The 15,385-nt window shown below is 39.3% G+C and overlaps 1 protein-coding gene across 4 annotated transcripts in view; it reads right to left on the bottom strand.

The window, feature by feature from the left end:
* The window catches only part of IFT74 (intraflagellar transport 74), a 98,756-nt gene extending 86,498 nt beyond the window's left edge, over nt 1-12,258 (bottom strand). The window contains exons 1-2 of one of the 4 annotated variants that reach the window (XM_006143077.3): nt 12,157-12,258; nt 8,507-8,645 (exon numbers count right to left, since the gene is read on the bottom strand). In XM_006143077.3, the coding sequence (XP_006143139.1) occupies nt 8,507-8,626 (120 nt within the window). In that variant the 5' untranslated portion in view covers nt 8,627-8,645; nt 12,157-12,258. Of the gene's footprint in view, nt 1-8,506; nt 8,646-10,348; nt 10,367-11,669 lie in introns of those variants that run through there. The other 3 variants (XM_006143076.3, XM_006143079.3, XM_027769791.1) reach the window with 3 other exon arrangements.
* Nucleotides 12,259-15,385: the final 3,127 nt, after the last annotated feature.

The raw sequence follows: 15,385 nt of genomic DNA, 5'->3' as shown, positions 1-15,385 counted from the left end.
CTTTCCCTATAACATACCAGAACTCAATCATGGGACTTCAACCTTACTGCCTAATCACTTCTCATAGCTTCCACCTTTCAACACCATGGTCAGATTAAAAATTTCCTCTGAACTGATCAGGACCACCGAAGACACTCTGCTCAGACTTCACCCTCTCCCCACCCACTCCCTGCCCCCAGATCTACCCAAGGAGCCAAGATAAGCCTATCAACAGCCATCTATATCTGAGTTCTGAGTGGTCCCATTCACGGATCAGGACCACCGAAGACCCTCTTCCCAGACTTCACTCTACTACCTCCCTAGATCTAGCCAAGGAGTCATGTGCTGTGCCACATGGTTTTCATTTTTTGCCCCCCCCCAAAAAATTTTTTTTTTGGTTTTGTCTTTTTTTTTCTCTTTTTTTTGGTTTTCTTTTTTTCCTTTTCCTTTTCCTTTTACCTTTCTCATTTGTTCTGCTCAGCATCCACACACTAATTTTCCTGACAGGTCTAGGTGCTTATTAGTCAAATATCTGAATACTTTTAGTATTCAAATTAATAAGATTAATCCTCAATTTTCATTGAATCAGCTGTGCAAAGGGAGAAAAACAGTACCATTTAGAGACAACATGTCAACACCTCCTGCATTCCTCTGGAAGCTCAGATTTAATTACAAAAACTAGGAAAACACATATAATCCATCAGATGACCAGAAACCACCACAGAGGCACAGGAAATATGAGAAACCAAAAAAATATGTCTCCTCTAAGGTAAAGAATAACTGCTCTTCCTCCACAGAGAATGCAAGGGAACTCATGGAAATGTCAGATAAAAAATTTAAAATATTCATAGTGACAAAGCTAACAGAGACGCAAGAAAAGAGAGACAACGAACTCTAGAAGGTGCAGGAGAAAAGAGATGAGTTCCAGGATGTGAGCAAGTTCCTGCACAATCTGAAAGAGAAGATACACATAAAAAAGAATCAGCTAGAGATGAAGGTTGTAATACAGGAAATCAAAACCTCCCTTGAAACTATTCAAAGCAGATTAGATCATGCAGAAGATCAAATTTCAAATGTAGAAGACAGAAACTCTGACCTAGAAAAATTCACCAAGAAGACTGAGAAGATAACCCCCCAAAAATGACAATAACATATGAGTAATATGAGATACCATTAAATGCCCAAACATATGGAATCATAGGTATCCCAGAAGGTGAAGAAACTAATAAGGGCATTGATAATCTCTTCCATGAAATCCTGAAAGAAAACTTTCCAAATCTAAAGAGGGACTCAAATATCCAGACCCAAGAAATACAAAGGACCCCACATAGATTCAACCCAAGATCTTCTCCAAGGTACATCATAGCCAGACTAGCCAAAACCACGGACAGAGATAAGATACTAAAATTGGCAAGAGAGAAACGTCAAGTTACTTTCAATGGATATCCCATCAGAATAACATCGAACCTCATCAGAAACAATACAAACACGGAAAGAATGGGAAAATATATTCAAAGTGTTAAGTGAAAAACAATTTCAACCAAGAATACTATTTCAGCAAGATTATCCTTCATATGGGAAGAAAAGCCTGAAACATTCTTAGATAAACAAAACCCGAAAGAATTTACTAACACCAGACCAGTTCTTCAAGAAGTACTGAAGGGAGTACTATACGAGGGAAACTACAAACAGAAATAAGAGAACAAAAAATGACCAAGAGAAAGTCCAACTTAATGGTAGGAATGAGTTCAGAAATATTATTTATAATGTTGAATGTTAACTTCTAGGATTTAAATGGAAAGATCAGACCATGGCAAAGGTCAAATTCAATAGGAGAGCTTTTACATGAGTCTGAACTAGTGAAATAGAATTTTTTGACTTTACTGATTTTCTTCGATGCTTTGATTTCCACATTTAAGGATTTTTGTCTTCTCTTGAATTGTTGATAGCTTCATCTACCTACTATTTGAACTGAATCCTAACCTTTTTCCTGGCTTTAAGTTTTAAGAAATTTTTTTGATTTTGATGTACTAAAACTGTTTTTCTCGAAATTAAAAAATGCATTAAAAAATCCTATGAATACCTTTTTAATGACTACAGTAACCTAGATAGGCCCAAAAAGGTGCTATTTTATAGTATGTTCACTTTATTCACTGAAGTTTACTCCTCAAGTCAGACATGTATTCATAGATACGTATATATCAGCTGTGGTTGCTATTGGGCGTGGTGGCGCCGGCCCTATGGCATAGATATGTATATATCAGCTGTGCTTGCTATTTAAGGTTTTTTTTTTAACTTAAGATCTTTAGTGAATCAATAAAATGTGAAAAAAAAAAAAAAGGCATGGAAAACAACTGTAGATACCAGAGACAGTGTGGGACAAGGGAGGGAATTGGCAGAGGGTGAGAGGAAGGGAATCAAGGGGAAAAATATGTAACAAACAAGAAATAGAAAATTATTTGTTGATGATAACATGTACAGTAATATCCTTGACTGAGCCAATATACAATGTATTCTGGATGTAAAATTTCATTTGTATACTGTATTGATGTACAATTGACTATAAATACATTTATTTAAAAAAATAAAAAGTTTTTAAAATTTTTCTCTGAATTCATTCACAATATAACCAAATTCCAACATATAAATTTAGGGGTGGAGGGCACATTCAAGCTATATAATCTCTTTTTTTCTATTTATCTTTTTTACCCTCTTTTTTCCTGCTCACTACTAAAGAGTAAAGTAGTAAATTAAATATGAGATAGAAATTTTAGATAAGAGAGTTGAATATGACCATTGGCATTCATTTTTAATGTTTTTAATTATTTTAGCTGGTAGCCTTTAATCTTATTAGACAACAACAGTTTATAAGTGATTTCGAGAAATACTTCGGAATTTTTTGAATATGAGCCAGAAATAGTACGCATTCCAAAGAATACATCCAATATGGGAAAACTGTCAACTACAAATTCAAACAAAATGAGCTCAGGGTTATCTTGAGTGATCTTTAAAAGAAAATGTTGGCTAACACCCTGGTGGAGAAGCTGAGGTCAGTATCAAATTGCAAATAATTAAAGTGGATACACGACTATTTCAGCAATACAGACAATTAAGTGTGGTGGTGCGGGCAATGGTGCTGTTGGTAAAACATGTCTCCTTGATATCCTACACAACAAACAGATTTCCATATAAACTGATTTCCACCTGAATATGTACCAACTACTTTTGACAACTATGCAGTCAGAGTTATGATTGGTGGAGAGTCATATACTCTTTAGCTTTTTGATACTACTGGGCAAGAGGATTATGACAGATTAAGACTGCTGAGGGGTCTGACATGTGGCGTGGTGGTTAAAGGCACTGGACTCCCACATGGCTGACTGCAGTTCAAGTCCTGCACCTGGCAGCTTGCTTTCACACTTTTTTTTTTCTGGGGACCGGCAGGTGGCATGGTGGTTAAGGTGCTGGACACTCCCATATGGCCAACCATGGTTCAAGTCCCAGACCTGGTGGCTTGCTTTTTCTTTCCCTCTCTCTCTTTCTCTCTTTATCTCTCTCTCTCTGGTCAAATTAAAAATAAATGAATGAATTACTAAATTTTAAAACATTGCTGAGTTATCCACAAACAGATGTATTTCTAGTTTATCAGTGGTCTCTCCACCTTTACTAGAAAATGTGAAAAAGTAGATACTCAAAATAACTCATCACTCCTTTCTTGGTTGTTGGGACCCAAATTGATCTTAGAGATAGCTCCCTCAACTATTGAGAAACTTGCCAAAAACAAACAGAAGTCTCTTGCTCCAGAGACTGCTGAAAAGCTGCTCTAGGACTTGAAGGCCGTCAAGTATGTGGAGTATTCCATAGTCACAAAGAAAGGCCTCAAGAATGTATCTGATGAAGCAATACTAGTTGCCCTGGAGCCTCCAGAACTGAAAAAGAGCCACAGTTGTGTGCCTACTATGAACATCTCTCCAGAGCCTCTTCTGCACAGCTGGTATTGGCATCATACTAAAAGTAATGTTTAAATCAAACAAAAGATTAAAAATTAAAATTGGTTTTTGCAATAATGACAAATGCCCTACACCCACCCATGGGCACTCATGTGAGCCAAGGCCGTAAGTATGGCCCCCCTATTTCCTCCTGATACTGGAATTTTGAGTAATTTTGTACTGTCAGAAAAGTGACCAGTACTAGTTTTTCTTTTGTTGTTTCCAAAACAATTTTTTTGTTTGTTTGTTTGTTTGTTTGTTTAAAAGCAAGGCATGTGATGACTCTGTAACAAACTAATTTGAATTGTTGAAGTTGCTCCCTGGTTCCACTCTGGGGAGTAATCTGAGACATCTTAGTGTTTTTGTTTACTTGTTTGTCTGTTTTCCCCCTTAGTTTAGGGGAGGACTGTTTGTGGGATTTCCTTTAAGTCCTGCTTTTTTTTTTTCTTTTTTTGGAGAGGTTTTTGCTATAGGGCATGTGCGCTCACCAGAAAGACAGAGAAACAGCGAGGCAGAAAGTGAGAAATCACCCCCCAGGGGGGATAGCCATGCCGCAATCCCTTCTCCTCCATTCTCCTCTTGGGATCTTGGGCACGCACACATACCTGCCTGGAGTGAGTTCAAGCCGTGGGTCCGGGACTCGAACCACGGTTAACTACATGGGAGTCCAATGACATAGCCATTATGCTAACTGCTGGTCCCAAGTCCTACTTTTTTAATTCACTAACCAGTGAGTAGCACTTAAGGGGAGGAGGATGGACTAACTGCACATTTCACTTCCTAGTTCTAGTTTAGAAAACATGTTCCCCATCTAGTGTTCTTAGGAAGGTGTATAGTAAATGCCTCACTTAATAATGTTTAAAAAAAAATGGCTAAAATCCCTCCCTCAATATTTTCTCTTTAGCTGTATGCAAGCATAATTGTGAGAGCTACTCAAATAGCTAGGTTACATATTTTTTCACATTTACCAGATGAAAGTATAGAGAAGAAAGTATAAATTAAAACTGTACCAATTAGGAAGTGTGGGTGCCAAAGAGGAGACGTGAGGAATGTGCAGGACGTGACCACCAGAATAAGACCAGGGTCTTTATCCAGACATGGCCTTGGTGGCGGGATTGCTATGAGCAGAATGTCTTGGGATCGCTTTGAACTAAATGTTCCAAAGTATTGTTATAACAACCTGATAAATTCAGTAAGGACTTAAAACCTTACATCACAGAAGTCTCTGGAGTGTTCATAAATACTAGCAATAAAGTACATTCGGTGCTGACCAGTATTGACTGGCAGTCCTCCTGTTTCTATCCTGTCATCTTGTCTTCTTTAATCCTCACCCCCCACTCAGGAACTGTTTGCCATTGGTGGGTTCAACAAGGAAGGAAGATGTATAAATGCTCGCGTGGAATTATATTCACAATATATTATTCATAAAAATGCACAAGAAAAATAACAGTGTATACAGTATTATCTTGATTTTGGAACAGACCAAAACCATACAACAGCATATGAAGGTGTGTTTGTGTATCTGTAAATACATAGAAAAGATATACACCACACAGCTAATAGTGGTTATACCAGAATTAGGAAGAAATTCTGACATTTCCTTAATGTATGTATGCCGTATGCTTTACAACAATCTATCACTTTTCAAGACTTCAAACATTAAACAGGTAAAATGCTTAGCAGACAACAGGTAGATAATAAATGTCAGATTCTTTTTGTAATTATTTAATCAGTAAGCATCAATTCTTACCGGAAGAAAAAGATAACCTAGCTTAGTACCTTATTTATTTATTTTAAACACACACACACACACACACACACACACACACACACAGAATATATGAGGAGAGATATATATATATATATGGAGTGGAATAATCATTTCAGCCTAAGTTGATGTTAATGTGACAATATTACATAAAACTCTAAAAAAAAATCCAAAAAAGTTTAGGAAAACCTGACTTTAACAAAATGGTTTCCTCCAAAAGATGTTGCTCTTCTTATGAATTACAAGATCTAACATTATTTCTGATTTGCGGTTTAGTCTGCTGTTGGAGCTTGAGTACTGATCCTATGTACCTTCTGAGTTAGTCAAAACCACCTATGGGAACATCAGAGATATTACTCTACCCATTTTAGTGTATTAATTTCTTTCCATTTCATTTATTTCCATGCATGTATAATACATGGTTGCATGTTAAATTCATACCACAGTGCTTTCTTAAAAATCTGCATTATATTTTTCTCAAATATTTTTTATAATAAATTTTAATGATTATCTGATGGCTTCTTATATAGGTAGATATAATTTAATTCTCCTGTCATAAGAGCATTGATGTTGTTCCCAAATTTTTGCTATTATAATAATGGTCAAAATATAATAATTATTTATAGGATCATCTTCTGCTTAAAATGAATGGTTTATAAACTTTATCTAATATGGTGTGCTTTATGGTTGATTCACTGATTTATGATACTATATTGTTAAACTCCTAAACATATAATGGTTTATTTATAGACTGCTGTAGCAATCAGAATATTGTTCTCATTATTTTTTTATATTACAGTACTGTACTTTTTATTTTTGCTTTATTGTTTTAGATAAATTTAGAATATTTTTATAATGATATTCTCCTTAGATTCCAAAAGCTCATGAAATTTTATTGGACGTGTTTATATCCTTATTTACACAAAGAGTTTACAAATCAGCAGTTTGCTTTTACATGTGAAGGTTCTAGACCCTATGTATAAAATATATATATTGGGGGACTGGCAGGTAGCATGGTGGTTAAAGGTGCTGGATTCCCACATGGCCAACTGCAGTTCAACTGTCAGACCTGGTGGCTTGCTTTCTTGCTTTCCCTTTCTCTCTCTGTCAGATCAAATTAAAAAATAATAACAAATGTAATTAAATAAAGAAATAATTCTTTAAAAAAAAATATATATATATATATGTACAGTTGTCGGAAAAGTCATGACGTATTTTTGCACAGAAAATATATGTCATGATTTTTCCAACGACCCAATATGTTCTAATATTTTTTATGTTTATCATTTTCTTTGCAGTTTTTATAGTGTTTTTAATTTTTATAGACTTAAATATGTAAATATAAAAATAGTTTTGGGTCAGCCTCATATCCTAGTGGTTAGGGCAACTGGATCCCACATGACCAACCATGGTTTGAATTCTAGCCCCAGTATGGAAAAACATATCGGCACTCATGTATACATGTCCCCAATTCTCACAGAAAGGAGAAATGGAGGAGAAAGAATTGTGGTGTGACCATGCCCCATTAGGGGTGCTTTCTCTCTCTCTCTTTCTCTCAATCTGGCAAGCACACAAGTCCTCTGGCAACTAAATAAAAATCACTTCCATTTTCAGTGTTTTGTCTTTTTTTTTTTTTTTGCGAGATTTTTTTCCCTCAGGGCCCGTGCGCTCACTGGAGAGACAGGCAGAAAGTGAGAAATCACCTCCAAAGGTGGATGGCCATGCCACAATCTCTTCTCCTCCATTCTTCTCTCAGTATTTTGGGCATGCACACACATACAAGCCCAGTGTGAGTTTCAAGGTCCCACGTCCAGGACTTAAACCGTGGTTGACCATGTGGGACCCAGAACCTTAGCCATTATACCACCTGCTGGCCCCCAGTGCTTTGTCATTTTTAAAAGGCCTAGCCCATATCAAGTTTATATAACACCTGCCTACATTTTCCTCTAGTTTATTTGTGGTTTCATTTGTAAAATGTCAAGTTTTGAAACTATGTAGAATTCTGAATTCTGACAAAAAGTGTGAAGAACAAATCCAAAAAAATTTTAACATATGGCTTACCAATTATTGAAATGTTGTATTGACTTTTCTAAGCTTTTCCAAATAATTTCAAATACCATCTCTATCATCAACGAAATTCTTACAGATGCTTGATTCTGTTTCTGGTCTCTTGTATTTCCTTTAATTTTGGCCCCAATACACTGTACCAACTAAATTATCATAGCTTTAAAATACATTTGAGTAATGGAGCCAGCAGGTGCCACGGAGATTAAGGCACTGGATTCCCACATGGCCAATTGTGTGGTTCAAGTTGCAGATCCATAGCTTGAAAATAAAGTCAGCCAGAAGCCAGATGTGTGTGTGGACCCAAACTCCCAAAAGGAGAATGGAGAAGGGATTGCAGCATGGCCATGACCCCTGAGGGATGTTTTCTCACTTTCCCTCTGTCTGTCTCTCTCCGGTGAATGCACATACCCTATGCCAAAAACCTAAAAAAAAAAAACAAAACAAAACAAAACAAAACAAAAAACACAAGAGAGGGACAGTATCAAGAAAAACAAACATTTGAGTATCAGCAAGACCAAACATCTTAACAGTGTCTTTCAAACATTCCGCACACTTATGCTTCTGTTTTCTAAAACAGAGCATATTTAATAAGATATTCTTAGAGTATAAAGGAATAACAAAGCACATTCTCTTAGCACAGAGAGGATTTCCAATTTCTACCAGAATATATGTATAAACATTCAACAGATTTATTTAAACTTACTCCAGTTGCTACTCGAATATTTCCTGATGGGGGTCGTATTCCAGAAGGAGGCCTTCCTGTCAACCCAAGTCCACCTCGAGAAATAGGGCGAGCTGCTGAAGTTTTGAGATTGCTGGCCATTGTTAGTTCACTTTAGCCACTGTATGGAAACAATAAATAGTTCAATTCTCTTTTGACGTCTCCAATTACAAGACACTAGTGACCCATCTTATTCTTCCTTCAAATGTAATACACAATGATTTTTCTTGCAAATTGCCATTTCAGGTACCACTACAAGGATAAGTATGCTTTAATTTTGTTTAATTTTGACATTAATGTGCCAGCAGAACTAACTGTAAGATTGTTTATTACAACATTCCTTCCTTATCTGTCTCTTACCATAAAATAAGCCCCTCAGTTCTCTCTCCTATGTTCTCATCTCACATTACATTGACTTTTCTCTGACATATCTAGCATCTTCCTTCTCTCCCAATCTTTTCTCTGTGCTCTGGAGACTCACTTATACTCTCAGTCCTGTTAAAAAGACTTCCTATTTTACTCTTCACTTTAATAGAATTCTGGCTTCTGCTGAGGTAATAATTTCAGTAGAGAAAACTGTTTTAGCTTCCTGTACCACAGTTCCAAAGCAAAGGAAGTAGTACTTTCTTTGCCAGTGTCACTTTCAAAACACTATTATTCTTCATGACTTTTTAAAAATTATTTTAACTTCATTGATTTATTTTAATTTGACCAGAGAGGGACAGAGAAAGAAAGAGAGAGAGAAAACGAGAAAGCAAGCCGCCATGTCCAGGACTCCAACCAGTTGGCCATGTGGGAGTCCAGTGCATATAACCACCACACCACACCACCTGCCAGTCCCTTCACATCTTTTTAAAAAACTAAACAGGATTCATTTCTTTTGAGGATCAGAGAATGCAACCATACTGCTTGATCTTTCCTGATTACTATCTAGCAATCTTCTAATCCCTTTTCCATCTTTACTAATCTTTTATACCTAGTTTACAGTCTCTCTGTTCCAAGCCCACTGTCATTCTGGATAACTTCCATTTGGAGTTAAGATCTTAACTTTATTTTAGTCATTCATAGCCATGACCAGACCGGGGTTTGTCATCATTTCGAATTATTTCATCTGAAACACCTTAATTTAAATACTCGATTCTCTAAATTTAATTTCCTCCTCTCTACCTTTCTCTCATTTTCAGTCCCACTATAGCCACCTCTAAACCATTTCCTTAATTCATTCATTCTCTCTCAATTTATCAGCCCCTCCTTTATTCATCAGAATTACAATGCTACTTAAAATTATGGTGATTTTTTTTTTTGGAAGAGGTTTTTGCTATAGGGTGCATGTGCTTGCCAGAAAGACAGAGAGAGAGACAGAGAGACAGAAAGCGAGAAAATCACGCCCCAGGGGGGATGTCCACGTTGCAATCCCTTCTCCTTTCTCCTCTCGGAATCTTGAGCATGCATGCACATGTACCCGGCATGAGTTTAAGCCACCGGGTTTGGGACTTGAACCACGATTGACTACATGGGAGTCCAGCAACATAGCCACTATGCCAACTGCTTGTAGGTCCTGAAAACTATGGTGATAATTTATAGTAATGTTTTTCAAATTGTGCATCATGGCCCAATAGGGTTGTGAAAATAATTTGGTAGGTTATGATTAATATTTTTAAACATGAAATGACAGGAAAAATAGAGTTTGCTGAACATACAAAGAGTAAATATTGTTCATTAAAGTTTCGTTTCAATTACATTTATGTGAATTTACACTTATGTGTAAATGTAAAAATAAATGTCACATTGTAGGTCACATAAAAGAGTTATAAAGATACTTACTGGGTGAGCTCTATGGCCTGGTGGTTAAAGCAGCCAGCTCTGAAACCAGCAAGTGGCGTAGTGGTTAAGGTGCTGGACTTCCACATGGCCAGTACTTGCGGTTCAAGTACTGGTCTTGGAGACTTGAGAGCACCTCCAAAATCCTAAGGAGAGAATGAAGGAGAAGGAATTGTGGCATGGCCATCTCCCCAGGGTGATGATTTCTTTTTCTCTTGCTCTGTCTCTCTGGCAAGCACACACGCCCTATAGCAAAAATCCCTTTAAAATATTTTTTTAAAAGCAGCCAGCTCCAAATAATTGACAGTATAATTCCGATCTCTGCTGCAGTGGCTTGAAAAACATATGAGGTCCATGTGTATGCATGTCCAAAATCCTAATGGGTTGGAGAGATGGAGGAGAAAGGACTGTGGCACGAGCATGTACTATTCAAGGGGCGCTTTCCAAATTAAAAAAAAAAAAATTGATTAATATATTTATCTAGAGAAGGGATTAGGGCCCAACACTCTCCTAAGTAATGTGAATACATATAGATCATACCGAAGATAAACTAGTTTAAGACACTGAAAATGGGAGCTAGCAGGTAGCATGATGGTTGAAGCAATGGATTCTTACATGGCCAACTATGGTTCGATTCCTGGACCGGATCACTTGAAAATCACGCTGAGCGCATATGTGTGTGTGCCCAAAATCCCAGGAGGATAATAGAGGAGGGGTGATTGTGCTGTGGCCATCCCCACTGAGGGTGATTTCTCACTTTCCCTGTCACAGTCTCTGTTTCTCTCCTGTGAGGTATGTGCCCTACAGGGGGTGGGGGGGACACTAAAATTTTTAAAAAGAGGTTGAAAACGAATGGTCAGAAAGCAAAGAGAAAAACTAGAAGTGTGTGAGTCAAATATGCCAAGAGAAGGCCAGAATGTCAGCAATGCCATTTACTGTTAGAGATTCAAGATGAAAACCCTCATCATGTCTTTTGCAGTCCTATTCTAAGAGTCTCTAGTGGCCTTGAAGTTTCAATCCCGTTTTCTTTGTCACTGCTTTACTACAGTATTTAAAGCATAATAATAAATCAGTGAAGAGTAAGGGGAAGGAGTGGAGCTAATAAAAGATAGGCCAGTAACTCTGGCCAGTAACTCAATTAAATAGTCACACAAGCTCCAGGTTATTCACAGAATCAGAAGCGACCCTGCCCTTTGGTTCCAGCAAGATTAGAGATAACAAACTTTACCTCTGAAAGTCTCCAGTTGTATAATCTTTGCACCTCACTTAATCCCTCTAGATGTCTTTCCTTGCCTTAAAATGGGAGTGTGGCAATGAGACCTACCTTGCAGAGCTGTTGTGAGGATTATTTACAGGTAATCTACTTGGCTCCTAATTATCATCATTATCCTCCAGTAGTCAACCGTTCTGAAAAGTTGCTAGGTCCCTCCCACTGTAACCAACAGAAATCTATTACTTTGAGTAAAATCTTCAGTCCACAGAGATTCTTCTAAGATTTCTGGATTCTTCTCTCTGGTCTTGGTTTACTTCTCTCCTCAGGCGGTTAAGAGGTCCCCAGACACCCTTTACGCGACTAGAATTGGGAACTTCCCCGGCCTAGTGAGGGGCTTGACGGTAACGGCTAAAGACTAAGTTCAACTTTGTTTTGTTTGGAGTGGATGAGAATCTCCAAGGTAAAAAGAGGCGGCGCGGAAAGACGGGAAGGAGAGAGACGGGACCTGGGATTTCTCGTCACCGCCGGCGCAGGAGGGCGGTCGCAGGGCTTGGTAGCGCTAGAACCTCCTCCTGAGACAGCCACTGACAAAACTCACCAGCCGGCCGCGCGCAGCCCCCAGCCCTCTCGCAGCTCGGGATCAGTCCACACGTAGCTCCCCGCGGCCCTCAGGCCTGAGCCCTAACGGCCCCGCGCCACTCCGTATCCCGGCAACGGGGGCGGGGCTGGGAGGCTCCTGCCAGTTAACCAATCCTACCCCTTCGCTCCTGGTACCAACAAACTGAGCGAGCGCACAATGCTCTCGCGAGACTTGAGGACGGATGTTTCTTCTGAACGTCAAAGTTCTGCTACAGATGGAAGAGACAGTGTGGTCCAGTGGGCCTGGCTACACTGCCCTTTCCTTCAGTCCTTCCCCTCAGGATCCTGAATACTTGTGAACCTGAGCTAAATGTTTCTTAAACTGCTTGAGCAGGATGCCAACTGGTGTTGGCCACGCGGGATCCAGCTCCCTCCACACCGGGCTTACCCACTGTGCTACCTTCGGCAACCTATGCTACCTATGGGCAGGCCCTGTAAAACACTGTCATGTAATTATCTCATTTGACCCTAACCTATTTGTGTAGTCATTTGGCATCCTCTTGGCCACTTTGTACCTAAACAATTTGGTAGAGTTCCTGGCTTAACTCCATCTTCGGTTTCATTTTTAATGAACTGAACATGACTGGTATAGTTTTTCTAGTCTTCCTTATTACTAGGACATGCACGTGTGTATTGCCTGCTAGATTCTCCAATCTAATCTGATGCACCAACCCAAAACTTGAATGACACCAGAAGCAGCAGGATTTAGCGGAGTCTATTCAAGTAAGAGTGAAATGAGCATGAAATGAACTACATCCAACTTCCAAGACTGCAAAGGTCTACCAGCAGCAACAGTGCCCAGCATCAGTGTTAGCACAAGCTGCAGCGTTTGTGCTCAGATCCTTTATTGGCCTTCAGGATCCTGGAGACTCCATGAGTTGCTCGTCTTTTAATAAAATAGACTCCCTTTCTGCTTTAAATCATCCACAGATTTCTGTTGCTTTTAATTAAGAACTCAGATGTGGGAACCAGCAGTTGGCGTAATGGCTATGTTCCTGGACTCCCATGTAGTCGATCGCGGTTCGCGTCCCAGACCTGGTGGCTTAAAACTCACGCCGGGCGCGTGTTCGTGCATGCCCAAGATACCGAGAGGAGAATGGAGGAGAAGGGATTGCGGCGTGACCACCCCCCTGGGGGGGGATTTCTCGCTTTCTGTCTCCATGTCTCTGTCTGTCTGGCGAGCGCACATGCCCTATAGCGAAAACCTCTCCCCCCCCCCAAAAAAAAAGGAAAAAAAAAAAAAAGAACTCAGATTTAACAATTTAACTTGGCAGGACGGATACTATTATACAAGTTTTTTTCCTCATTTTTAACAAATTTTTTATTTAATTTATTATTATTATTTTTTCAATTTGCTTGCCCCTCTGCTTTTCACTGTCAAAAGTCCTGTTCGTTCAAAGTTTAACACAAATATTCTTTCTTTAGAGATGTTTGCTCTAGCACTCCAGATTAAGGCTCCTACTCCATCCATACACATACTATTTGTCCTCAAAGCAATCTGTACTTTTCTTACTGTTAAACTCAGTAAATTTATTTGTGTGGACGGGAATTCATGAATTGGCCAGCTCCCAATCATAAGTCGTTTGGGGCTTCAAAAAAGGTATTTGCAAAGTTTTATAGGGTGAATGTCGAAGTAGAGGAAAGAAATTATTTGATTGGTTAAAGTTTGAGTAACTGCCATATTGGACTATCTTGGTAGGAAGTTTAGTACAGTATAACTAATGTCCAGACGGTTACCTATGATTGGCAGAGTTCAATACCAGTACATAAGAATTGCTTTAGTGTAATGGTATCCTATATTTTAACACTACAAATCATCAATTATAACTTACAATTATCTTTTTGTTATTTTATTTAAGAGGTTTTTGGTATAGGGCGCATGCGCTGGCCAGAAAGACAGTCAAAGACAGAAAGCAAGAAATCACCCCCGGGGAGATGGCCACTCGGCAATCCCTTCTCCAACCTTCTCTCAGGCATGCACGCACACGCAACTGGCGTGAGTTTAAGCCAACGGTCCGGAACTCCAACCGTGGTGGACTACATGGGAGTCCAGTGACATAGCTATTAACGCCAACTGCTGGTCCCATAATTATTTTTGTTATTAAAGATATACAAAACCAAAGATTTAAGATGTACAGGACAGATTTTAACGGGCAACATATTACTACAATAGGGAAGAGTCTATTAAAATTGGGAACTGAACTAAACCTCTTTGTATGGAGGAAGCGGGACATTTTAAAGAGAGCATGAAAAGGATGGGTTTGTGAGTTGAACAGGTGCTTGATAGTCAGGGAAATTAAAAAATTACATAAAGCAGGAAAGGGGTAACGAAGACTTTAACCTTAACCAGGCTCCTAACTACCTTTTAAGAAGTTCATATTTCAAAATTTATGGTTTTTTTTCCTTGTACTTCCATGGGCTTTTCTTCATCAATGTTCCACTTTTGGAGGACATGTCTTTACCTCAACTTTCTAAGACCTGAAAATAAAAAGTTTCTACCAATTCTCACCTAAGCCCTTTCAATATTTTTATCATATATGCATTATGCTATATTAACCTAAAGTGTTGGCACCTAAGCATATTTGTGAAACTTTATGATGGAGAGGACAAGGACATTGGGGGTAACTTGAAACGAAAGCAAAGCGTTACTTTGGCCTCATGCTCTCTCGTTTTACTTGAGAAAAGTTTAGCTTAAAAAAAACCTCGGGAGACTGCGAAGATTTCAGAAAAATCCGTACCGCTGCCCTATAAGACACCAAGCAATCTCATTCAAGAATACCGCTGTGCGCGGCGCGGGGAAGCCGGATTTAAAATATCCGGTTCGGGGCGCCAGTCGCTTAAGCGTGGAGCGTGGCATTGTGGGACTTGTAGTCCCGGCCACGTTCTATTTACGACAGTTCGGTCGTGGCTCTAAAAGGACCTGGGTTTGGAAAGGACCTAGAGCTTGGACGTCTAGGCAGAAAGGTTGCCTGGGCGTCCGTATTTTTTCCTGCAAGAGCGTTACAACGCTCAAGAGGGAAGCGAGCGTCAGCGCCTCCTCGGCCTCAGCACTCAGGTCGCACACGGTTGCGTCACGGCGGGCTGAGGCCGATGATGAATTCCGGTGTGCAACTCAGGGTTGCTGTGTCACTCGGCCCGCTCGGCGCGCCCCTTCCCCGCCGCCCTTCCGCGCCGGCTCTCGCGCTCTT

The sequence above is a fragment of the Tupaia chinensis genome, unplaced genomic scaffold, assembly GCF_000334495.1.
Source record: "Tupaia chinensis unplaced genomic scaffold, TupChi_1.0 Scaffold000093_1, whole genome shotgun sequence".
Taxonomy (NCBI): domain Eukaryota; kingdom Metazoa; phylum Chordata; class Mammalia; order Scandentia; family Tupaiidae; genus Tupaia; species Tupaia belangeri.
The sequence above is the reverse complement of the archived record's forward strand: the minus strand, read 5'-3'. Positions and strand labels throughout refer to the sequence as shown.